General features: G+C 42.8%; 1 protein-coding gene across 1 annotated transcript in view; it reads left to right on the top strand.

The window, feature by feature from the left end:
• The window catches only part of FBN2 (fibrillin 2), a 138169-nt gene that overhangs the window by 8153 nt on the left and 104584 nt on the right, over positions 1–25432 (top strand). The window contains exons 4-6 of the mRNA XM_080973330.1: positions 1923–2018; positions 6458–6553; positions 20722–20919. Coding sequence (XP_080829456.1) covers positions 1923–2018; positions 6458–6553; positions 20722–20919 — 390 coding nt within the window. The remainder of the gene's footprint in view (positions 1–1922; positions 2019–6457; positions 6554–20721; positions 20920–25432) is intronic.

Below are 25432 nucleotides of genomic sequence, written 5' to 3'. Positions count from 1 at the left end.
TGCCTTTCAGTGAACAGTGAAAACACCTTTATTTAAGAACGCATTTGTGCAAAATGTAATTTAGCTTTTGCTGTTCAGCTACTTCAGTTCTCTGCTCACGCTCCGAGGCCCCCCAGCCCTTTCCCAGTAAATAACTTCAAACGGACACATAATTTTAGTTTAAGTTTTTGGGTAAAATTTAGGCCACAACTTTATTGATTACAAAACAAATTGAGCAGTATTGGTCTATGCATTGGGCAGGGACTATAACTGACTTCTGCCTCTCTGGCTGGCAGTCTGAAAGGGTAAACACCAAACAAGGGAGCAACATCGGTGAAGATCAATTGAAGCTCACCCCGGGGTTCCTGTGGTCCTGGCATGGCCCTAGCCCCTCAAGCGGACTTCGGACGAGATCCAGGACCCCCAGATTCCTTTACTGGAATACCCTATTTCTGGAGGGGCAGGTGAAGGCCACGCCTCCCCTCCCGCACATTTATATCAACCAATGCCTAACCACCAAACCTTACAAAGTTGTGACGATTGCTAAGGGGGTAGGCAAAAACCAAGTGGCTAAAGCCAATCTGCCAAATGGAAAAATTCCTACCCAGCCCCTGTGCCAAAGCAGGCGACCCAATCCAAACCAGCAGCAGCACCTAAAATAGGGAGGGCGGGTGTTCAGCAGTGCGAAGCGAGTGCCCAACCCCCGTCGTGCTGCTGCATTTATAGGTCCCTGGGATCACGCCACTTGCCCCAGTTGGCCCAAACAGCCAAGCGCGATCCCGGGGCCCAACAGACAAGGTTTGGGCCACACCTAGCAACAACACACCCCGTGGGGGTGGCTTAAGGGTCCCGAGTGCAACCAGGACTCTCGATTTAGGAGGATCCTATTTGGGGTCTTTTTATGTATGTAGTTCTTGTTTTATTTTTAAAATTGATGTTTTGTATTTTGAATTACCTTATCTCCTGAAGTTATCAGCAGTGCAGTTTTATGCATGTAGTATTACCGAGAAACATGTCCTACTGAGTTCAATGGGTCATACTCCCACGTAACTGGGTATAGGATTGCAGCCTCTGTTTTAATAAAGAAAATTTAGGAAGGTAGTAATATATTAATTCATGTCGATTATTCTGTGCACCTAGAATAATGAACAAAAGACCTTGAGGTCAGAGAATGAATGGGTGGATGGGATGAGGTTGATATAAGAAAATGAAAAAAGGAAACCAATTGTAGGAATGGTAAAGACCTTTGAGATAAAGGATAAAAGAGATAAAGACAAAGGAGCTTCAAAGTGACAACATAAATCTAAAGGGGAAAGTGCAGAGACTTAAGAGAAGGATAATATCATAGTGAAATTAGAGGAAGGAAAAATATATTGAGTATGGCAGTCTAAAGGCAAAAGTTATAGTTGGATTGTTGTTGTTTTTACTGCAAAATTCAGAGCACCATGCCTATTCTCTGTTTTTGGCAGAGTAGTTTCACCCCAACAGCACAAGAAGAGAGAAGGGTGGACAGAAAAAAAGAAGTGTCATGAACAAGGATGCAGTGGTGGGAGGGGGGACACAGATATCTTAATGTGAGAAAGTGGGGAGGCAAGTGTGTATAAGTGAAGAGGTGAGAGACTTCCCCATTTTTCTGACAGGGTAGCAGCAAATGAAGGAATTAGTTACACATGCAATGGAATTCACCAGCCTTTAGCTCCATGCCTGTAGCTTAAAATAACGTGCCTTAGATCGCGTTTAAGATTACAGCAAAGTCTTTCCAGTTAATGAGGTGCTGAAATATGTTACGTATTCTTATGTGGTTATTTCCTATTTTCTGCTTTAAATTCATACCTATCACAAGTATTTGGGCAGCCTTGAAATATCACTGCATGCTTGACTGGTGGTTGTGCATTTTTTAAAGCTACCTGCCATAATTTTAAATGGTTTGTGTTTTGCTGCAGTACAACAGTGCAGTATCAGATGCATGAATGGCGGTTCCTGTCTAGAAGACCAGTGCCAGTGCCAGAAGGGATATATTGGGACTTACTGTGGACAACGTAAGTAGATACTTTGGCTTCCTTCTGGACTGTAGGAAAACCATAATTTGCCTTTAAACCAAGATCCCTGGTCATGGTTTCATTCGGGTTTAGGAGCAAACTACAGCTTACTCAGACTATAGATTACCATGTTTTTGATGCAACAGCAAAATCGTTTGCCAAGAACCCCGTTTAGAAATTGCAGTGTGCAAGAGTATGAGAGAGGGAGGATGGAGTTTGCAACATCAAACCTGACTGCTCATGCATGCTAATACCAAACCATGGCATGGTATTATGTCTCCATACACTTGAGTAGTCTTTATCGGCCAGATAGAGACAGGCAGAATGGAGCTTAGGAAGAGCAGAGTAGATAATTGTAGGGTAGAATTCCCCTTTCCTACCCTTGCTATCTTTCTGTGTTTCTATTTTTCTGTGTCTGTTGCTTCTTCCTTCCTTCCCTATATTCTTTGCTGTTACATTGCACACCCTTGCTTGCTCCTTAAATTTCAAACATTTCTTGCCTTCCACCAGCTCTGTCTCCTTTTTCAGTGGTTCTTTTGGCATTTTATATCAGTGAGAATCAAGATCTGAGCTGGCAATAAATGGTGCAGTTATTTTAGCCACACTTGAAGATTTGGGCCGTAACCTATATGCTGATAACATACTCAAGTCTTTGTGTGCTTGTGTTTCTGTAGCCAGAACCACCCCATCCATGCACGAGAAGGAGCTATCAGAAGATCTGGTAGTTCCCAAGGTTTGCAGAAGTACAATAAATGTTAGAGGACCCCTCAAAGGGGGACAACTCCCCAAAGCCCCATGAATATTCTCTTTGGCTTCGGAATGCTGACTGTTTGCTGGCGTAGTCCCTTTCTCCATATCCTGGAGGAGGGCATGCTTGGCTGACTGGATCAGCAGACAGGAGCACACCACACACTGCACCATTTTGTTGCAGGTCCAGCTTGTGTGCACTGAATTGTAGTTCGCATGAAAATTAGACAAATATTATTCTTATCCATTATCACTATGCAAACATTATTTAAATGCACTGTACTTGAGATTTTAAAAAAAGCAATGTTATTTCACATGGCATCATAATTCACTCGCGATATATTTTTATAACAACACAGAAGTGTTGTCATTCTGCGCATAGATGAGTGAAAGGTAATTCGGTTTAATAAGCCTTGATAAGGAGTAGAATGTCTTGCGACAACAGTACATTTTTATGTGTTTCCCCTTGTGATATAAGGGGATAGTTCTAGCACACTTCAAAGTTCTCCCCTCCCTTTCATTTCCCTCCCCGCCCCCCCCCCCCTAGTATGAATGATTTATTCACTCCCTACTTCTGTCTTGTTTTGGCACAGGAAAGCTGAATGCTTTCAAAACCTGACCATACGCTATAGGGGCTGGGTTGGAAACCTGCCTAAAAACACTGAGACCAAATCACTTTTAGCTGTTGCTTGAGGAAGTTGTTAAGACAGTGAAACCTCTTATGGTTGCAATCTGCTAGGTAAAAATGGAGCTATTGCAGACATAGATACTTTTAGCACTTTATAGATTGCACTGCAATATGCACTTGTGAAACAACTCTGGATTATTTCATTTTAGAGTATCTCTTTAATTGCAGTCCAGTGAAAGGGAAACTCGCAGATTGAGCTCAATGCAAGAATGGGCTTTAAGTTCTTGCACAAACTGTTTTTTTTTCAGAGTAAGAAGGCAAATAAAAAAACCCAAGTATTTCCAACACAAATGGACTGTCAAAACCTTGCTATACATGCTGTAGAGTCACATACCTGAACAGCCAACTTCCTTATTTCCTTGGGTTTTTTTGTGCTTTGATGGTTGGTGGCTGACATTTTCAGACAGAAACCATGAAGAAAGGGAATGTGGAGTGAGATTGGACAGTTAGAGAGCTGGTAAAATCAGACAAATCAGAGAGCAGGAGAGATTGGGTAAATCCATTCCCCCCCCCCTTTGCCTCTCTTTTACCCATTGGCTGCAGCAATATTTTTTTTTACAATGGGGGGAACCTGGAGAGTTGGGGGGAAGAATGTGGACAAATCCTGCATTAGAAGTGTTCCCATAGGAATGAATGGAAATCTTGAACTTGATACGCGTATGCTCGTAAAGTGAAACTTGTGTGTGTTTCTTTTAACAGACACTTAACAGAACAAAACTGTAAAGAAAAGATAAACATTCCTCCCTATTCAAAACTTGCATTTTTCACAACATACAGAACTGCTTCATGAAGGAGCACCTGTGGCTTGAAATGTTTGGCTATTTTGAACTGCTCTGCCTACTTATTCTGAACTTTGAACACCTTCCATCCATCATTCCTTTTCTTTATTTCTTTTAGCACACTTATAATCCATCTTTCATGGCAATAGATCCCAGGTTGGGGTACAGAATACACTGACATAATATCACTTAAGTCTGTTCTTCTGCTGATAATTCTAAACTATGTACGTTCACTCATCGGCTGACACATTCTCTTGTCTTTATAACATTTCCCCCCATTAGTTACCATTGGCCTCAATCTAGGAAATTATGAGGGCAAAGTTACAGCGTCTTCCTGTGTCGGTGAGGCAAGGCACACAGTATGGTAGCCTTTCCCAACCTGATGGCCTCCAGATGTTTTTAGACTACAATCTCCATCAGCCCAAGCCAGCATGACCCGTGGTCAGGGGTGACGCAAATTGTAGTTCTGTAACATTTGGAAAGTACCAGATTGGAGGATGTTGCAGTATAGTTTCTTGCTCTCTTCTTAGAAACTCTACATTTATATGTGGCTTTTTTGTGTGAAATGGGGTTTGTTAATGCAGTCTAGATGCTCAGATTCATAAGTGATCCTTGAAAAATGCAGAACGGATTTTAAGCCGTCAGCGTTATTTTCACAGCACGTTAGCCTAATTATACTGCCCCTCCTTGTATCCTACCAGCAAGTTACACTTACTCTGATCTTGTCAACACAAACTTTTCCTTCATTCCTTCTGTTTGGATATTCTTTGCCACCTCCTGCTATCTACATATGTGCTTTTCGTCCCTCTGTTTCCAGACATCATGGCACTGCAGACAAATGTCATGTCCCCTGGGGTGTCTCGATATGGAGAGGAGGGGAATGGTTTCTGCTGTATGTAAATGCTTGTTTGCTTAGAGGCCCATTCAGAAATCCTAGGGGTATAAAAGGAAATGCTTCTTTGGGAGAACTGATCCTGTTTTCACTTAACGGGCCAGCAAATTGAAGCTTTGATTACCGTATGATAGAAATACTTATTTCAGATAGTTTTGCAATATTATTTCACACATAATTATCAGTGATAATATTCTTTGCAATGTTTTACAGTTTTGTTTTTGCAAGAAATGGTAGACTGCAGTTTGCTCAAGCAGTCTTTGAACTATTCCTCCATTGTAAGGAAAATGGTATCTGGGTAAGACCTTCATATAGATTTCATTTAGAAGTGGAAAAATCTGTGACTACAGCTTCCATCACACCTAACCACTGGCCTGGCTAGCTGAGGCTGACGGATTTTGGAGTCCAACAACATTTGGAGGGCTACAGGTTTCCTGCCCTTCTCTAGATATTATGAGCTCTCTCTCTTTTTGGTTTGGAAACCGTGTACAGTAGACCCTCGGGTTACGTTACTCTCTAGTAATGTACTCTCTAGTGCTCACAGACCCCGAGAACAAATTAAATTCGTATCCAGAGGGTCCACTGTATTTTTAATATAGTGCTGCACATGTGACCTTCTCTGTGCAGTTTTATGATTGGTATATTGGGTTCCACCTCCCATTCTTTCATAATCCACAACAGGCTCACTGATTGCATTTCTGGTACAGTGGACGCTCAGGTTGCGAATGTGATCCGTGCGAGATGCACGTTCGCAGCCCGCAGCATTTGCAACCTGCAGTGGCGCGTCTGCACGGGTTGCGATTCGGCACTTATGCGCAAAGCGTGATTTAGCGCTTCTGCGCGTGCGCGATTGCTGAAACCCGGAAGTAACCCATTCCGCACCCATTGGATTTGTATATGTATGCATACCTCACTGTTCATCATGCATCTAGAAAAGTATGTACCAAACTATAAAAACTCATGGGATACCTCCTAGGATGCTCTCAGGGTCTGGGTCTGTCCCCCACCCTTTGGTATAGAATTTCAGCCTAGTATAGATCCTTTTCCTAGAATCTGTTCATATTTTCTGACCTCTTCCCAACACTCTGCCGCAAACCTCACTTACTCGGTTGCATTATAGCAAGCACTAGCTCAAGCATAAAAGCAGGTAATTTCTTATTAAAGCTATTCTAAAGACTTATTGCAAGTTTCACTTAATTACCATGTTGGGCATAATGATGGTGAAAAGCATCCATTTTATTAATTTGTTCTGTAGAACTTCAAAGGGATATTTTCAATATGACCAAGTACGTAATTATGGGTCCCCCCCCCCTTTTTCTAATTCAAAACACAGCTGTCTGTGAAAATGGATGCCAGAATGGTGGTCGTTGCATTGGACCCAATCGCTGCGCATGTGTGTATGGATTCACAGGCCCACAATGTGAAAGAGGTAAGAACTAAAAACTGCAGGCGGGGAAATGTACATGAAATCAATGTGGGTCCATCATTACCTTGGTGACTGCATGTTTTCGTATTTTTTAACTTATTCTTAATTGTCCGTATTCTTGGTAGCATATAACATTGCAGAAGTTATTCAAAACATGTCAGAGATTTCATCTGAGAACAATTTCCTTTTAAATATAATTTATAAATCCCGTTCTTTGTTAAACTCTTGGTTTCTTTGATTCCTAATTTTCCCTGTCATCTTTGCCAATTCTACATATTCAAATAACTTCGCCTGCCATTCCAATTTAGTTGGTGTTTTATCTCCCTTCTACCATCTAGCTATTAACATTCTCACCGCAGTAGTGGCATACATAAATATCTTTCTTAATTGTTTCAGTATATCTGCAGCAATAATACCTAATAAAAAGGCTTCCGGCTTTTTGATTAAAGTTAATTTGAACATTTTAAAAAGTTCATTAGAGATAATTTCCCAAAAGTTTTTAATCTTTTTACATTTCCACCACATGTGTACATTGTTCCCTCTTATTCTTTACATCTCCAGCAAAGATTTGAGCTGGTTTTATACATTTTCTCCAGCTTGCTTGGTGTAATATACCATCGGTAGAACATCTTCATAAATTTTTCTTCTAAAGTAAATTTTAAGTCCTTTCTCCAAAGCTTTTCCTAGGATGCCATCTGAATATTATAACCGAAATTTTTAGACCACTGAATCATCACAGATTTAACCTCCTCCTCTAGCACTTCCCAATCCAGTAACAATCTATACATTTTGGAAAGTAATTTAGCCTTGCTTTGTAGTAGATCTTTCTCAAGTTTCGATATTTCAGTAGCAAACCCTTTTGTTTTGTCTAATTTAAATGTATCATTCACTTGATGATCATTTGATTAGCTAGGCCTCTTCTGGTCCCTCACCCCTACCCTGTGGGAACTGTTTATAGTGGGGTGGCTATAGCTTTATATTGACCTGTTACCTAAACTTCTCTTGCCTTGACAACATAGCCTCATTTGCTCCATAAATTCAGGCCAAAAAATGATTTTGAGTTGGAACTACAGATCTTAATGCCACAGCCTGTACTTCCTCAGGTTCTTGTCACAGGCTCCATGCCACAAGGGGGACGCGGCTGGCGCTGTGGTCTAAACCACTGAACCTCTTGAGCTTGCTGATCGGAAGGTCAGCGGTTCGAATTCGCGCGACGGGGTGAGCTCCTGTTGCTCTGTCCCAGCTCCTGCCAACCTAGCAGTTTGAAAGCACACCAGTGCAAGTAGTTAAATAGGTACCGCTGTAGCGGGAAGGTAAACAGCATTTCTGTGTGCTCTGGCTTCTGTCACGGTGTCCCGTTGCACCAGAAGCGGTTTAGCCATGGTGGCCACATGACCTGGAAAGCTGTTTGTGGACAAATGGCGGCTCCCTCGGCCCCATAGTCTCCTTTGACTGGAATTAACCATCCATGGGTCCTTTACCTTTAGTAATAATGCATAACCAGCACAATTTGTAGAGACCACTGTTGCTTAATGTACAGAGGCAGTGAGTGCTTAATGATAAAATAGCAAAACAGTGCTGGTAATTTGCCTGCTTTGTAGCTTGAAATTTTAGTGATAGTTCTTAATTTGAAGACTTAGAAGTTTATAGCTAACGTTTCCGCAGATTTCTTGGGTAAATTGTGTTAAATATTTGTGCAGTGTAATCCTACGCATGTTTACTCAGATGTAAACTACTGTGTACAGTGGGGCTTTCTTCCTAGTAATTGTGTTTAGGATTGCAGCCTTAAAGAATTTATCGTGCTAATATTTATGTTATTGTACTTTAAATACAGAGATTTTATAGTTCTGTAAATTAAGGTAATTTAAATTAGGTATTTTCTCCCTAATATGGAACACATGTAGCTTTCCTTCAGATTGGCCTCTCAAACTCCGTGGTATGATAAAGCGTGACCGCTTGTTCAGCTATCTGGGTTTCTAGCAGACTAATTTCCGGGCTGGAGACAGGAGACTGAGCAGTAACTAATCACTGGCATGATTACAGTATATTTAACTTGAAGGTTTGCTGCTGGGCTGCAAGAAAGCACAACCTCTTTTGGACCCTCCCAGCCACACTTTTCTATCTATTATTTTGTATCCTTTATTGGAAACCCTTCCTGTGGCCAGCTCTGCTTCTTGGTTTTTGAAGATATGCAGATAATCTAGAAGAATGTTCTTTGTGAACTGCAGAATATATATTTTTTTCTATGCAATATGAATTTTATGACCATCATGTGAATTTCAGTAGTCATATGAATTAATAAAAATGTTGGGGGTTTTTTTTGAGGGTGGTATTTTATTATATTTAGTAATTAGATTTCTTACCCATGTATTACCATAAAGTCCAAGGGCAGATAATTCATACCCAGAATAAACCCATTGAAATCAGTGGTTTCAAGATAGTAATTTTTTAATAAGCCCATTGTTTTCAGGGGGGGGGGGCTCTTCCGAATATGACTTGATCAGATACAACTGATATTTACTTGACTCATAAAATATCCATCAATGAAGGGAAGGGCGCCTCCCATTCATAAAAGGCTAGCAAAAGGGGGAAGGCAGTTTTTGGATTATTCCATCTTTAGGATCCCCCCCCCCCCCAAATTTGGGAGAGCTATTCAACCGTTTTGAGTAGATGCTTGGAGGGCAGAAGAGACTGCATGGTGAAAATAGAATCAATGCTTGGAATGTATATGTCAGGGAACTGACATCGGAGCGAGAGGCGAAGGGGAGGCTCCTAGATGATGCTGGCGAAGGACCCAGCAGCAGGGGGAGAAACAGCTCAGTAGAGGGGGAAACAAATCAGCGCAACACCAGGGATAAAGGGGGGCAGATGGGGGAATTGGAGAGAGGGCTCCAGGACTCTTCACTGGAACTCAGTGAGGAGGGCACAGGTCCTCCGCTACCCTCGCCCTCCCTGCGCAGAAGACTCCCGTGCAGTGAGAGGAGGAGGAGACTGGGTGTCAAACAACTTTTATGTTGGAAGAGGTTCAAGAAACGCCCACTGACGGATTCTGCCAGCGACTGAGGCAGCCACGATGAGAAAGGGCTGTGCAGTCAGAAAGGTTTAACAAGGCTAATTAGCCTAGAGAGGCACCAGTTTACGCACGAGTAACTCATACCCATTACAGTATATTTACACACAGGCAAATGAGAGGGAAGATAGTTCTTCTGCAGAGAGAATTGTCTCCATAGTGCTATGTTGAATATAATCCATTATGTTAATTTTTTTGACATGTAAAAATAAAACATAATGATAACCAAACAAATAAAGACAAAGATCCGCATTACTGTACAATGAATTATGGGTGAGCTCTAACATGAGCAGGCATCTTTATGCCTCCAAAATTTGCTTCAGTGGCTTGGAGAATCCTCTGGGCCAAATTTTTGAGATAAGCATGAGGCTGAGCAGGGTTAAGAGAAACCAGAAGTCTAACTCTGCAAAGTGGATTTCCATTGTGCAAGCAGGCAAACACTGCTGCAGGTTGGCTTAATAATATTTTGTATGCTTTGTATATCTTAATGTTAATAATAATAATAATAATAATAATAATAGTTTTAAACTTGAATTTGGAGAATAGAGAAGGATTGTTATAGTCATGAAAATTTTCAAAAGTTGTGAGATGAATTTATGTTTAAATTATATAAAAAGCTTCTAATTATGTTAGAAGTAAATTCATGCTTTAAAGATTCTTGCAGCACATAACACTATAGTAGGTAGTACTATTTATTCAACAGTATTTACTGGAATGTATATTCACATCTGTATTACAGTGGTGCCTCGCAAGACGAAAAGAATCCGTTCCGCGAGTCTCTTCGTCTTGCGGGTTTTTTCATCTTGCGAAGCAAGCCCATTAGCGGCTTAGTGGATTAGCGCTACAGTATTAGCGGGCTTAGCGGATCAGCTGATAAGCGGCTTAGCCGATCAGCTGATAAGCGGTTTAGCGGCTTGGGAAAAAGGGGGGGAAAAGGAAAAAAAGCCCGCAGGAACTCGCAATACATTTTCGTCTTGCGAAGCAAGCACATAGGAAATTCGTTTTGCGAAGCACCTCCAAAACGGAAAACCCTTTCGTCTAGCGGGTTTTCCGTCTTGCGAGGCATTCGTCTTGCGGGGCACCACTGTATATCTATCTATCTATCTATCTATCTATCTATCTATCATCTATCTATTTATCTATCCAGTAGCATATTAAAAGTTGGCTAGGATAGGTAAATAGTTGTAATTACATTGTTACGTTCTAGTCTTATATGTGTCTGTGTATATATGCCTAAAAGAAAAGTAAATAATTACAAGGAGGCACCCCAGCCTTATACCCAGGAACTACAAAGAGATAAGGATAGAACTTGCCAGATTACAACTAGGGATCAGAAAATCTTGTCAATTTCAGTATCTCTGTTTCTCTTTTTTCCAGTCATAAGTTCAGATCACCACATTGCTAAATCAATTTGTGATTTTTTTTCCTTATGAAAATTCACCAGCATTTTACTGTGAATTTCTCATAATCTATACCTTTAAGTGCAGTTTTCCTTAGTATAATGCATTTTTGTACATTATTTTCACTAAGACATGCATCGTTATGCAAACTTTACTTAGCATATGCATTTTTGTACAGATTACTTGGTTGGAGAACCACATTGCATCATTCAAAGTGTGGATTTCACAACATGCCTGCATTTTAGTTCTCATATACCGGTAGTTTCAGGAAATGTGAATTAGGTAGATTCATCTTTATGTGTGGACAGCCTTTCTCCCTCACTCCTAGTTGCAACATAATGTGCCATTGTGCTACTTTTGTGCATTTATGGCCATTTTCACATTATGATAACTTGCATTTCATTATTTAAATGACGTATATCTAGTTCTTCATTGGCAGGACAGCTTAAAAAAGCATCAAGACATCTTTTTATTTCTTCATAAATTATTTTTTTTTACAGAAACAAGTTTCTTTTGAGCCGTAACATTTCCATACCTCATATTCCAAAAATCAACAAAACCAGCCCATCTTGAACAGAACAATTAAGCAATTTGTGGCACCTCAGATCTTACAATTGCATGTGTTGCCACAAGACAACTCTGGGGGTACCGGGTACAAACTGAGTGCACTGCTTGGGTCTCAGGGGGCTTGTAAAGCTGGATGCCCTTCTGGGGAGATTTAGAGGGATTCTTATTGCCATTGCGTGGACAGGCGGAGTCCCCCCAAACCCTGAGCTGCCCCCGTGTGGAATAACGACTCAAGACAATGTGCTATGGGATTAAAATTGGCCACAACTTTATTATGTTTCAGATGTGGGTAGACCTTGGTTCAGGCATTGGGCGTTTATCCCTCCCAGTCCCCCACCGGGGATCTGGGGAACATCAGGGTTATCCAGTGGGGGGGGGGATGGGCCAGCTCTGAGAACATAGGTTCAAGCAGAGAGAGCCCGCCTCTGTTACGCCGCTGTTGCAGGGGAGAGCAATGACAACCTCTCAGCGTACGGCCAAAGCCTCCCCTCAAAACAACCCCTTTAACGGGGAACCCTGGTATCGCCACCGCAAAGAGAAGGGTGGCGTGAGTCACCGCTACACGCCCACCCCCAATTTAGGGAAGATAGACTAAAGGATTCCACCCAAGGCCTGATACCACCAAAGTTGTGACGTTTTGCTACGGGAAAGGCAAACCTGCCAATGCAGGAGAATTCCTTTCCAGCCCTTCAACAGCGACCTTGACGTAGCAGCGCCCGCGTACCTGTGGAGAAAAGGTTAACCTGCAAAAGAAGTCTTAACTGAGGGTGGGTAGGGTGGGAGAAGCTCTGGAGCCAACTGACGATTCCCAGGTAAGATCCTCCCCCTATTGTGTGGGCTGGTAGTCCCTCCCCCTACCTGGCCTGATCACCTTGGCAACACCTCCCCAGGCGGGATTGGGCAACTGGCTAAGGTAGGCGGAAACCTCCAGGTATCCCACCTGGGGAAGGCGAAGCCAAGCCTGTGTTAATGGTGCCGCATAGGGTCCAGTGGGCTGCCCGCGACCATGCAAAGGGTGCTCTCCATTTAATGTGGGCAGCGGTCATTCTGTGGCTAGGTTTGTGGTGGTGCATTTGGCCTGGTGTCGCAGTGGAACTGCACACTTTCTTTGGAGCTGAAGGCAGCATCTGTTCCCAGTAGCTTTCTATGTATACGGAGGCTTCCAAGCATCTTGCCTTCCATATAAACTATCCCTGAGAAGAAACAAGTCTGTTCTTTGTTTGCCTTGGCATTGATTTTTATCCTCCATTCTCCTCCTTTTCTGGGTTACCTTTCCCCCCCCAGTTTGGGGAAAGTCCATTATCTTCCCTCCCAGTTTGGGAAGTGGCTTGGCTGCAGCTGCTGGCTGTGTGCCATAGTTGCTGTGCCACCTGTGGCGATCCCGCTTGTCTGTTTGCGCTAGCAATGATCAGCTAGCACAATGAAAGCAGTACATGGAAAGTTGGGGAAAGGCTTCCCTCTAAACCAAAAAACATCTGAAAATAATCAAAAGTAATAATGAGAGAGAAATTTTCCAGTCTAAAAATCTGACATGCATAGGTTGGGCATGCCTTGTTTTTATGGGAAATAACTCTCTTCTGTGCTGGAACGGACTGCAAGCCTGAAATGCCTTTACGGCTTATCCTGTATGAATCCAATATTCCATTTGACTGCCCTGCTATTATTGACTGATTGCTCTATTCAAACAGTGCATTGTAGGTTCCATTTTAATATCCATATTCAAATTCTCCTTAATAAATGCTGCGTATGAAGCCTATGCCCATAAGTACTAAGGCAATTTTTTTTAGCATCTTTATGTTTTTAATTTCCTTTGTGCATTTGTAGCACACTTGCTTTGAAAACAAAACCAAACCCCAGCCCTTCAAGATTTTCCTCTACTGCTGCACTGCTCAATAAGTGTTTTTTGTTACTTGCTGCCTCTGCAGTTCCCCTGTGTGAAAACCCTGTGTTGGAGTGCAGTTTCTATTGCTAACCCCCCTCCCTCACCGGTTGCTCCTGTTGGTCCACCTGCCTCACTGTTTCCTACATTGGCTGGCAGCAGCTGTTGTAAACAAAATCTGCCCTTTTCCCCTTATGGAGTATCCAAGAGTCCTTACGTGGGTTCCCTATTGGTAGGAGAAAATAACAGAGGCCAACCAGAGAATATTGAGAAGCAAAGCAGCTAGTAAGCCTGATCTTTATTAAACTGTCGCAACAGGGTGCTCCCCTCACACGCAGGAAGACGGAGGAGGACCCAGAACAAAGGTGTGCCTGCCCTTATACCGTGTAGACATTTTAAATTCCCTGCCCTGGAGCTAAAGACCACCCCTCCATACATCATACATACATCACAGAAGGGGTGTAACCCAAGACCACCCCCCCACAAACATCATACCTACATCACAGAAAAGGTGGTCTACAACAGAAATTTGAATGTTGTTGTTTTTCCTGTTTGCCAGGTTAATTGATAATGCCTTATCTGATTGCCTTTCCTGGTAGTCTGCCCATTCCTTTGAAATTGTGATTACCCAATTCCTGAGACAATGGGAAGGTTCCCTTACCCCCTCCCTCCTTGCAGAGAAAACATTTGGTCAGTTTGGGAGTCAAAATGGTTTCAGGACGGTCTTCCTGTGCTGCTTCAGACATGTGGTCCACATATGTATGTACATGCTTGGTTAGTACATTTATGAACATTTATTATATATATAAGACCTTACATTTTTTATTTCACAGCTCTTCAGCATTTCTGACAGGGCCTTTTGCAGCTGAGCCTAGAGATGTTGGGAATTGAACCTGGGGTGTTTTGCTTTCAAAGCACCTTCTCCAGAACTGAAGGGATGAAGGGGGAGGGCTGGTACAACATCCAAGGTTCAGTTTCTGGCATCTCCAGTAGGGCTTTGAATGTCCCCAGTCTGGAGGATCCCATCAGTGCAGACAATACTGACCTAGATGGACCAATGGTCTGACTTCTTATAAGGCAGTTTCCTATGTTCTTTGTTTTACACAAGCATTAAAGCGAAAGTCAAGGCTGCTACTTAGCATGTATGTGGGAGCACAAGCATCATCATCATCATCATCATCATCATCATCATCATCTGCCCATCTGGCTGGGTTTCCCCAGCCACTCTGGGCAGCTCCCAACACAATATTGAAAACACAATACAGCATTAAACATTAAAAACTTCCCTAAACAGAGCTACCTTCAGATGTCTTCTAAAAGTCAGAAAGTTGTTTATTTCCTTGACATCTGAAGGGAAGGCATTCCACAGGGCAGGTGTCACTACTGAGAAGGCCCTCTGCCTGGTTCCCTGTAACTTCACTTCTCACAGTGAGGGAACCGCCAGAAGACCCTCAGAGCTGGACGTTAGTGTCCGGGCTGAACGATGAGGGTGGAGACGCTCCTTCAGGTATACTGGGCAGAGGCCATTTAGAGCTTTAAAGGTCAGCGCCAACACTTTGAATTGTGCTCGGAAACGTACTGGGAGCCAATTTAGGTCTTTCAGGACTGGTGTTATATGGTCTCGGTGGCCGCTCCCAGTGACTATTAGGAGCAGCTAGATTAAGTTAGCAATCTTAACCCTGGATTCAGAAATGTTCTGCTACTATAGCAGTGGAACGCCTGTCAAATTCCATATGCACTCAGCCTAGATGGAAGAGAAAGCACACAATTAGAAAATATGAAATGGTGTAGTGGTAGCATACATCAGTCCTAGCATGATTTGAGTAGAGGATTGTAGAAAAGCATTTGATCTTTCATTTGTGAGACTTATCTTATTCTAAGCAGAGTTAATTTTCTAGGAAAAATGACCACTTTAATTATCCTCCCCCAACTGAAGAGACTGGCTCTCATTTCCCACCTGCACTGTATTATTACCAGCTTGCTGAATAACATTGTAAAAATGCTTTTTATTTTTATCTGGTCTAAATCAGTACATGACTATCTAATGTAAACAGCTAAAGCCTCATGGCAACCTCTTTGTTTCGGCTGTGATGCATTATTTTAAAAAGAATAGGTTTTTCATTAATGGCCATTAAACTATTGGAATAAAATGTTTGAGATGATCATTAATGTATTTATTTGCAGCTTCTGCACAGTTTGACGTTTTAATAGTCTGTTTTGTACAACAGTAGGCCAGAACATAAAGCATATTGGCAGATGCTTATGTTTTGAAGAATTATATACAGAAATGAAACATGTTCTTTGGGAACACAAAGGCAGGATTTACTTGAACCCTATAAAAGTCTGATTTGTGGGTTAGTGGAATGAGGGCTAAATCAGGGTGTTTGCTTAAGTGATACTATGATCGCTTCACTAAGTATTGGGCTCTCTGTGCCCTACCTAGAGTGGAAACCCATCTCTTGCCCCACCTAGATCAGAGGCATGGTTGATGATGCCAAAAGCCGGGACCTTTTCAGTGGCTGCACCATCTTGCCCCATGAAGCATGGGCAGCCCCCTCTCAGGCTGTCTTTTGTTTTCATTTTTATTGTGTCACTTTTTACTCATGATCTCTAGCTCTGCTTTAAAATAGATTTTTAATGTGTAGTTTATGTATTTTTCTAGAATTTTTTTGGGGTATTTTAGTATATTTTATTCTGTTGTAATCGTTCATTGTTGCAAGCCATCTGAGCAATGCTTGAGTGCTAGTCTTGCTTTCCCGGTGCATGGGATTATAATTGTGCGGAGCCTAAGAATGGAAGGGGACCTTGTGGGGGTGAACAAACTATGGAAATGCTGTTATCTGCTGATCCCAAATATTTTGCATTAGTGCCATGCCAGCCTAACATTGCTGATATAAGATCTGCAGCACAATCTCAGAAGTTAATTCAATTGTGCTCAATAAGGCTTACTTCCTAGCTTGTGTATTTTGGAGCTTAGTGTAAGTTTTGTGACATTGCATTGGTGTAACTTTTGTTACATCCAGTCTTAGGATCTGGCTGTTGTTTTAAAATACAAATGAAAGATGCTGAAAAAGTACCATAAGGTAGGCGTAAATATATGTGTGTACACACAGAGAGATGGATAACTGTTTTATTATAGCTATTTTGTCATTCTCCATGTTCTAAGTCGTGCCATTCTGGAGATGACAGTTTTCAGAGACAGAGAAAAACGTAGCAACTACATGTGAAAAGTAGGTTACCTGCTCTCATCAAGGCATAAGATTTGCTAAGCAAACTATAATTTGTAACATGTGTTCCATCAGTGCCTTTTGATAGAATTGTTCCCATAGCAACAGTGGGGCAAAAACAAATTGTGAAACTCCTAACATGACACTTGTCTGCGCACAAGGAAAATATGAAGTTAATTTTTGTTTATGTTAATTTTACGTTTAATTTAATTAGGTGTAAGGAAAAAAGTGTCGTCAGCCTAAGCGTGGAATGCCTTCAGCAATGTGCCAGGTTGTTTTCCTATGCACCATGGCAATAAATCATTTTATCAGCCTTGCATAGGTTGGTTTGAAATGCCACCGGGGATATGTGTCTACGGAAATATTTCAGATCCATGTAATTGTGGACTTGTAGGCCTGATACACTGGTGACGTGTCCAGGATACCATCATGAATACATCACCATGTGTTGGGACTTGTGAAATCCTTCAGCCTTAACATAGAAATTAATGACTTGGAAGGTAGTTCTAAAAGGAAAAATAAAAGCATCCCACTGTAGTATCAGGCATTCCTTAGAAAGTGGTTGTCCCTTAGAGTGGAGCTGATCCATAGCATGGTTTGATCATAGCATGATATGGATACTTTTGTTAAAGCCCAGAGAGCCAAGTTAGCACCTTGATGGACAATCTCCTACTGAACTTCATGTAAACGTCTTTGAGCAACCCAAAGGAAAAGTGGCATGAAAATATTAAAAATCCTATAGGCATTGGCTGATGCAAGTCTTCCTTTAAAACCCATGGTTTCCCAAGCTTGGGTCTCCAGCTGTTTTTGGACTACAGGCCACATCACCCCTAGCTAGCAAGACCAGTGGTCAGGGATGATGGGAATTGAAGTCCAAAAACAGATGGAGTCCCAAGTTTGGGAGCCACTGCAAAGAAGAGAAGAAGAACTTGGATTTGATATCCCGCTTTATCACTACCCGAAGGAGTCTCAAAGCGGCTAACATTCTCCTTTCCCTTCCTCCCCCACAGCAAACACTCTGTGAGGTGAGTGGGGCTGAGAGACTTCAAAGAAGTGTGACTAGCCCAAGGTCACCCAGCAGCTGCATGTGGAGGAGCGGAGACGTGAACCCGGTTCACCAGATTACGAGTCTACCGCTCTTAACTACTACACCACACTGGCTCTCATACTCCCTCTTAGCTCGGCAGTACCTTAATGGCGTGATGGAACTACCACTGCAGCTCTGCCATTCCAAAAGCCAGGGCAGAAGGCAGGCAATGCCAATTCCATTGTATGATAGCAGTGGGGCAGGCTTAGAATCCAACAGATCTCAGCCCTGATCAGCTTCTTCTGGGAAAGCCCTGCTACGGTACTTTTTGCTGGCTGCCACCCAGTAGAGATCCTGTTGGCAGAACTTTGCCTGGCTTCGTGAAGGTGCTCTGCTCTAGCAGAGTGGCATTGGCACTACTTTGCAGGTAGTGGGCCGGAGGAGGCTGGCGGAAAAGACAGAAGGGGCACCTAGGGCCAATCCAACATACACCTACACATCTGTCGCAAGGGGGCTTTGAATTGCTCTGTAACTAGTGAAATAATTGCGATAGGAGGAAGATGAACAGGGTGTATAGCCCAAACAAAATGAAGTAACTACTCATTTCTGCTTAAAGTCCAGAAGTTAGGGGCGGCGTTTCCGTCAACTTTTACATGCACAGTTCTTCTGTGTGAAAGAAGCTATTCGGACTCATAGAGCATAGATGTAATAAGAATCCCTCCTGGACTTCCAGCATTTAGTAGTGGGCCTCTCCAGACATAGGTGGCAGCGTGCGGAACAAAGCAAAAGTTATTCAGACTGACACAAACACTGCAATTGGGCAGATATCATGAACATGCAAAACAGGCCGAAAGCTTTGTGATAATGTTCCATCTTTGCTCACCATTGCGGTACGAAATGGCAAGCTGCACAAGCATTTTGGCTGTCCCTGTGCCAGCATGTATACGTTTCTAGTAGGGAGATCAAGCATCTCACCAAAAGCTTTATAGCAGGGATACTATGCCACACTGAACTAAATCGAACCCTGGTGTGGGTGCAGAATCCAGATGGAAAGTTGCAAGATAAGGAACCTTTTCCAGTACTCAGCATAAATTTGCTACCTATGAAACCAGCTTTTAAAATCCCTCCATTAGTAACCCAGGTAAAGAAATGCATACTCTTATTTGATATATTTAGGATGATACATTTATTTGAATCTTAGCTATATTAATTTTTTCCTTAGACATTTAGCCTGTCCTTGTACGACCTGTTTTCCAAACAGCCCACTGAATCCTCTCTGACTTGTTGATACATAAAGAAATTATATGTATTTCAACCAGGGCTTGTCTGTTGCTGGTTTCAGCATCATTATTCACCATGCCTTGCCTATCACGCAAGCCTTTGGGTGCTGCGGTGGGGTTATTGGTCTGGGGGGGGGGTTGTTATCATGTATTTTGTATTTTATACTTTAAACTGCTCTGTGTTCTCTGGATAAAGGGTGGTGTTTTGTTATACAGTGGTGCCTCGCAAGACGAAATTAATCCGTTCCGCGAGTCTCTTCGTCTTGCGGTTTTTTTCGTCTCGCAAAGCACGGCTATTAGCGGCTTAGCGGCTTTAAGAAAAAGGAAACAAACTCGCAAGAACTCGCAAGACGTTTTGTCTTGCGAAGCAAGCCCATAGGGAAATTCGTCTTGCGAAACGACTCAAAAAACGCAAAACCCTTTCGTCTAGCGAGTTTTTCGTCTTGCCAGGCATTCGTCTTGCGGGGCACCACTGTACAATACTGGTTTTTTTATAGTGGCCTGTATTGCAAGAGGCTTGGACATTAAGCGATTGAATACAAAACTTTAATGTAACCTGCAGGCTTGCCATTTCTTTTGCTGAAATGAAGGGGCCATTTTTGGCTTTGTTGCATTATAGCTGTGTGTAATGACATCGTCTCACTCCTTTCTTCATTGCAAGGCACCTTTGGGAAAGGAACAAATAGTGCTGGAGAATGGGCAAGAAAGTGTGCCAATTGTTTTCCCCTGAATCTTCCCCAACAGATGCCTTTACTGTAGCATCAGGGTGTCCCGAACCCACATTTTTGAAATTGGCACATGTTGAGAACTCTGGCAGGGTAAAAGTGTGTGTGTGTAAGAGAAAGAATTTTAGTTAGCTAGTTTTCCCCATGGTTGGGGGAAAGTTAAGCACACCTTTCCTCCTGTCCATCTCCAGGTGCAAATTGTCCTTTGATCAGGGCAATTTGCAAGGGAGAAGTGGCCATCTCTCTCCTTAACAAAGCGTGTGATCATCACCTGCTCTGAGCTCAATCAAGCTGAGTGACCACAAACCAGACCTAACAAGTCAGCTGATCTTCACCTGATCAACTAGTAAACTGGGCTGTGTTCTTTCATCTACCTCAGCCTCTTAAGGTATATTCCCCACTGTTCCTGGAGCCTCAGAGCCTGTCATGTTCATGGAGAAGGGGAGACCCCTGGTTCTGGTTCATGTCTGTTTCCTCTGGCCCCTGTGAACTGCTGGCTGTCTCTTCAACATCCTCTACTGTTCGTTGAGGAGACCTCCCTAGCCCCAGCCTCCCGTTCCCCATCTCCAGCTTGTCCCAGTGGCTACACCCTCACTGGGATCCTCTTCCCTTTTCTCGGTCATGATATCAAAGCAGCACTCTGATCAAAATTTGTGCAAGCCTCATGACACCTGCACTGTCATTCATGTGTGGATAGTGTTTGATAGATATCTTTAACAATTCCTCCTTTTAACTGAAAATATAGACAAAGTACGCTAAGAGTTCAAGGAATTTAAATCCCTAGTGGGATATAGTGAATTTGTTCGTTTTTTATTTTTAAAAAAGTCACGACATGCCATGGCCCTTCAGAGAAAAAATGGTTCATTATGTTGCAAGCTTTCAAACGGAACATATTACTGCATCAGATAAGTGAAGTAAACTGAAAAGTTGCTCTGTTTATAGATGTGGAGGTGAAGGCACTCCTCAGGCATTAAAATGTTTCCTCTTAATTTCCAGATTACAGAACAGGCCCTTGTTTCACTCAGGTCAGCAACCAGATGTGTCAAGGCCAGCTGACTGGCATTGTTTGCACGAAGACGCTTTGTTGCGCAACCATTGGACGTGCATGGGGCCATCCTTGTGAGATGTGCCCTGCTCAGCCTCAGCCCTGCCGCCGTGGTTTCATCCCCAACATCCGCACTGGCGCATGTCAAGGTAAGCCATTTGTGTTACATTAGTTACTGCAATTTAAATGTTTTCCTACTGTAGAGTAGATCTGAGCAATTGATTGAAGCCAGATGTTTCTTCCCTCCTTTCTCATATATATATATATATACAGAGAGAGAGAGAGAAAGTGAGAGTATATTCAAAATATAAAGCATTTCTGTAAGTGTCAAGATATTTGTTAGGCTGCATTGACATAATAATGAAACCAATGTGTTTGTGGAAGAATGAATTAGACCCACAGACTGTGCATGAAACACAAGAGTGAAAACAATTCCATTTACTCATTGAGATAGAGTCTTATGTACTGCAATAGATGCCTTTTCCCTTTCTTGGGATAACCATTATACAGTCATACTTCATGTTGCGTCTGCTTCAGGTTACGTGTTTTCGTGTTGCGCCCCGCGGCAACCTGGAAGAACCAGAACAGGTTACTTCTGGGTTTTGCCGCTCTCGCATGCGCAGAAGCGGCGCTTCAGCTTGCGTCAGTTCTGTGTTACGGGCGGGCCTCTGGAATGGATCCCGTCTGTAACACGAGGTTCCACTGTATATACCATGTCTGTTAGTGTCTATAATTTCCCCTGCACAGGAGCAGCTTGTGGAGAGGGCGGCCACAATAGTCTCGGCCTCCCAGCAGCTACTGTCACCATGGGGCAGTGAGGGGTCAGGTAAGGGCAGCAAAGAGAGCAGGGTGGTTTGGGCACCCAATCTGGCACTTCTGCTGGTGTGCCCTACTGGTCTGACCTCATTGCTGCCCTACCCTATGCCACCCGAGTCTGCAGCAGTGCTGCCATGCGCTGAGGGGTGTTCTCCTTTGGTGACTGTTGCTGCCCCTGTACATAATCAAGGCCCTGTCACCTTTGAACAAACTGCATTTTGTTAAAACAAATGAATGAGTGGTTCCCAAAGTGAAATGTGGGGTTTCCTAGAAAGGGGTGAGAGCAACTTCCCTCCTCCCCACCCCCAGAGTTGTAACTTGTTCACAACATACTGAATTGTGAAATATAGGAGAAATGTCCATTTTTACTCCCGGCCTTCACCAGGCAAACTTTAAAGTACATTTTCTTGAAAATTGTGAGGGTTATTATAGTTATTAAGAAAATGTACTTCAAAGGTTTCTGTCCCTATAGGCACTGAGTATGTAATTAATGCAATTACGGGGCTGACACTAAAATCTGAGAGTCATGTAGAAATCCTCATTATAGGGACTGGTTCTAAAATTGGCAGCCTTAACAAAGCAGCATATTTGTCCTTGTACAAAATGAGTAAGTGACATAATTTCTGCTCAGTGGATTGAGACAGTGATCTTTTGCTTTCTAAGGTGAATTAATATAACAATAGGTCGTTCTACATCAGTCAGACATATGCGCCAATTTTATTCCATTGGATCGAATCTAATGTGGAATGAGTAGAAAAAAAGTAACCAGTAGTAATTTCCTGTAGTAACCAGTAGTAAATATATCCCTCCTTCTCCTTAGAACAGCCTTCTGCATCCTGGTTCCCTCCAGATGTCTTTGGCATATAACTCCCATCAGCCCTAGCCAGCATGGCCAATGATGAGGAATCATGGGAGTTGTAGTTCAAAAAATATCTGGAAGACACTAGATTGGGAAAGTCTCACTGAAAGTGTCATAGGCTTAGGCTTAGGCTGCGAAAGAAAAACACAATGTTTCAATAGACTTCCATAGGTCAGGTAGAAGAATTGGGCTCATGGCCTCGCACCCGAGAAAGTAGTGCAATAACAGAACAATTGTTCATGTGACTCAGAAGGCAATGGCATGGATGAACGTGAATAAAACTTTCTTTGCAGATCTTGCAGTAGGAACACAACAGTGTAAACAGCTTTTATTTTATGTAATGCAGCCATATGGGCCTCAGGCTTCGCGTGTGTTCTTTGAACCAGCAGAACACTCTCAAAGACATTGAAGCACAGACGTGAAATACACACATTGCTGTTTACTGCTATCTTACAAAACTACAATTTTTTATGCAGGGAAATTGGTATATTTTTTGAGAGAATATATGCAAACTTATATACTGGCATGCACAAGAGGTGTAACTGTTTACAAAAGTAGATTCAGGTAGGTAACCATGTTGGTCTGACGCAGTCGAAATAAATTAAAAAATTGTCCAGTAGCACCTTATACCCAGAACAAACTTAGCTGGTCTCTAAGGTGCTGCTGGACAATTTTTTAATTTTTTATTCATGTATACAAAAGTGTATGAAAGAAGCTGAATGTGGGAAACAAAGTATGTGGTGTTTTTAAAAGGTTTTAGGACTGCATTTTTTGCTCTGTCCAGCCTTCCTTAATGGTAGTACGCACTGTCAGAACTCATAGAAGAGTTTGTTTAGCCTTCCTGCGTCTAGGATTGGGGTTCCCAGTATGCTGCCAAGGCACTTCTGTACACTTCCCTTGGTGTCCGCTGAAGTGGATGGGCTGCCTGGAAAGAGAAGCACAGGCCCCAAGCAGCCTCACACTTTCCCCATCCATTTCCCAAAATGCCTCTGAGTCCCCACGTGTGCCCAGGGATTTTCTTCATAGGAAGGGAAAGAAAGACTTGGGGGATTCTGGAACTGTTAGTCTCAGTCCTGGTTCCTGGTCGGGAAAAGCCGTTCTGGTGGGACCCAGGAGAGCTTGCTACTTCTGCCTTCTTCTATGTGAAGGTAGCTCTACCGCCCCCCTTGGGGCAGGAGATAGCAGTTTACCGATTGCAAATAGGCAATAAAATTCTTAAAGTGCATTTTATAGGAAATGGGTGGAAGTTAGCAGACTGTGTGTCAGGCTTGGAGGTTTTCAGGGGTATGCTCACTATATGAGTATCTTTTCTCTGATGCTTATGACTCCTGTAGTTTATGGAGAGAAATGATTAGAAGTATGCCAAGGATTCACTTGGCTCTGTAGCTTCAGTGCCCTTGAGAATGTTTTTCGGCATTTCACGGCTTTGGCTGCTGGTTAACTGAGCATGACAAATATCCTTAAACTGTGCAATGAACAGTTGACATTGTTGCAGAATTACACTGTGGAAATTGAAAACAGTGTGGGTATTTTGCCTGTGAACAATGCGCATTTAAAACAACCATTTTCTTTTTTACACTGTGTAATTTCACAATTGCTTCTTATGGCGTTCTGAATGTGCTTCGCTCAACATGAATTAGGAACTTGGCTGCTGAGAAGCTTGTACTGTCAAATCATTTCAGAGAGAAGCAAAATATCAAAGGCATAAAGATAACATCAGACTTTTGACAAGGGACAAATCCTGAAAAGTGCTGAATATCCATAATTCTTATTAAGCCAGACACAAAGGCCAATTGCAAACATGGATTGAATTTGCTTTCCTGCACACAGTACTGTGTTCCTTTTGTTAACTAACAGAGAAACACAGGAACTGATTATGTGTGGCCTTTATTCAGACCATAGAATTGTGGAGTTAAAGAGCTGTAAGGATCATCTAGTCCACCTGCCTGTAATGCAGAAATCTTTCACCCAATGTGAGGCTCGAACCCACAACCCTTAGGGAAGATAATGGAGAATCCCATTTTCAAGTCATAATCAGAAAAGATTCCCTATTTGAGATCCAGACGGAATTGCTATGTCTTCTAACCAAATGAAAGAAGCACTTGAAATCACATTTTGTGCATCCTCAGAACAATCCCATAAAGGTATTATATGGAACTATTTGACAGCCATTATCAGTTTTCCTGATTTGCGTGCTGAGGTCCCCCAAAACACCCCTACCCCAATAATTCACACATCACACATAAATTTTTGTTTAAGGTTTTTGGCATAATTTTGGCCACAACTTTATTAAACATACAAATTGTGAGTGGTTGCTTAGGCATTGGTTATGACTATCTGTCTCCCCCCCCCCCCCGCCTTGGGGAACAGCACTGACTCCCGGATTCCAGCGAAAGCCAGGGTGGAGGAACAAGATCAGGGATAACTGGAGCTGCGGCACAGACCCTCAGCTTCTCCCCGCATGCTCCCAGGGGCTTATGCGGCCCAAACCCGATTCCAGGGGTTTGGACGAAAGGATGGTAAGCCCCTGAATTCCTTTAACGGAATTCCCGTGCAGCAGCAGCATTGGAGGGGCAGGCACAGCCAATCCATACCCCTCCACCAACCAATTTAAACCAATGCCTAACCGCCAATCTTACAAGTTGTGATGATTTGCTACGCAGTAGGCAAAAACCAAATGGCACACACTAATCAGCCAAATGGAAAAATTCCTACCAGGCCCCCGCACCAAGGCGGACGACCCCATGACAGGCATAGCAAGGTCAAAGCACAAGCCCAAAAGGGAGGGAGGGCGGGTGATCCGGTGCCCACAGCGAAAGAGAAAGCAGCTTGCTGTGAACCTTGTTTAAATAACCTCTGTTCCCACCCCCAAATTGGCAGCATCAAATTTACCCCAGCAACACCAACCACCAATCCAAGCCAGGCCCCTTCAATCTATCCTGCCTGGCAACTACGGGGTGCTTTGCCTGGCCCCATCCGCAACACGT

Source organism: Podarcis pityusensis (assembly GCF_964106645.2).
Source record: "Podarcis pityusensis genome assembly, chromosome: 11".
NCBI lineage: Eukaryota > Metazoa > Chordata > Lepidosauria > Squamata > Lacertidae > Podarcis > Podarcis pityusensis.
Note: the sequence above shows the minus strand (reverse complement) of the source record. Positions and strands in the feature narration are given on the sequence as shown.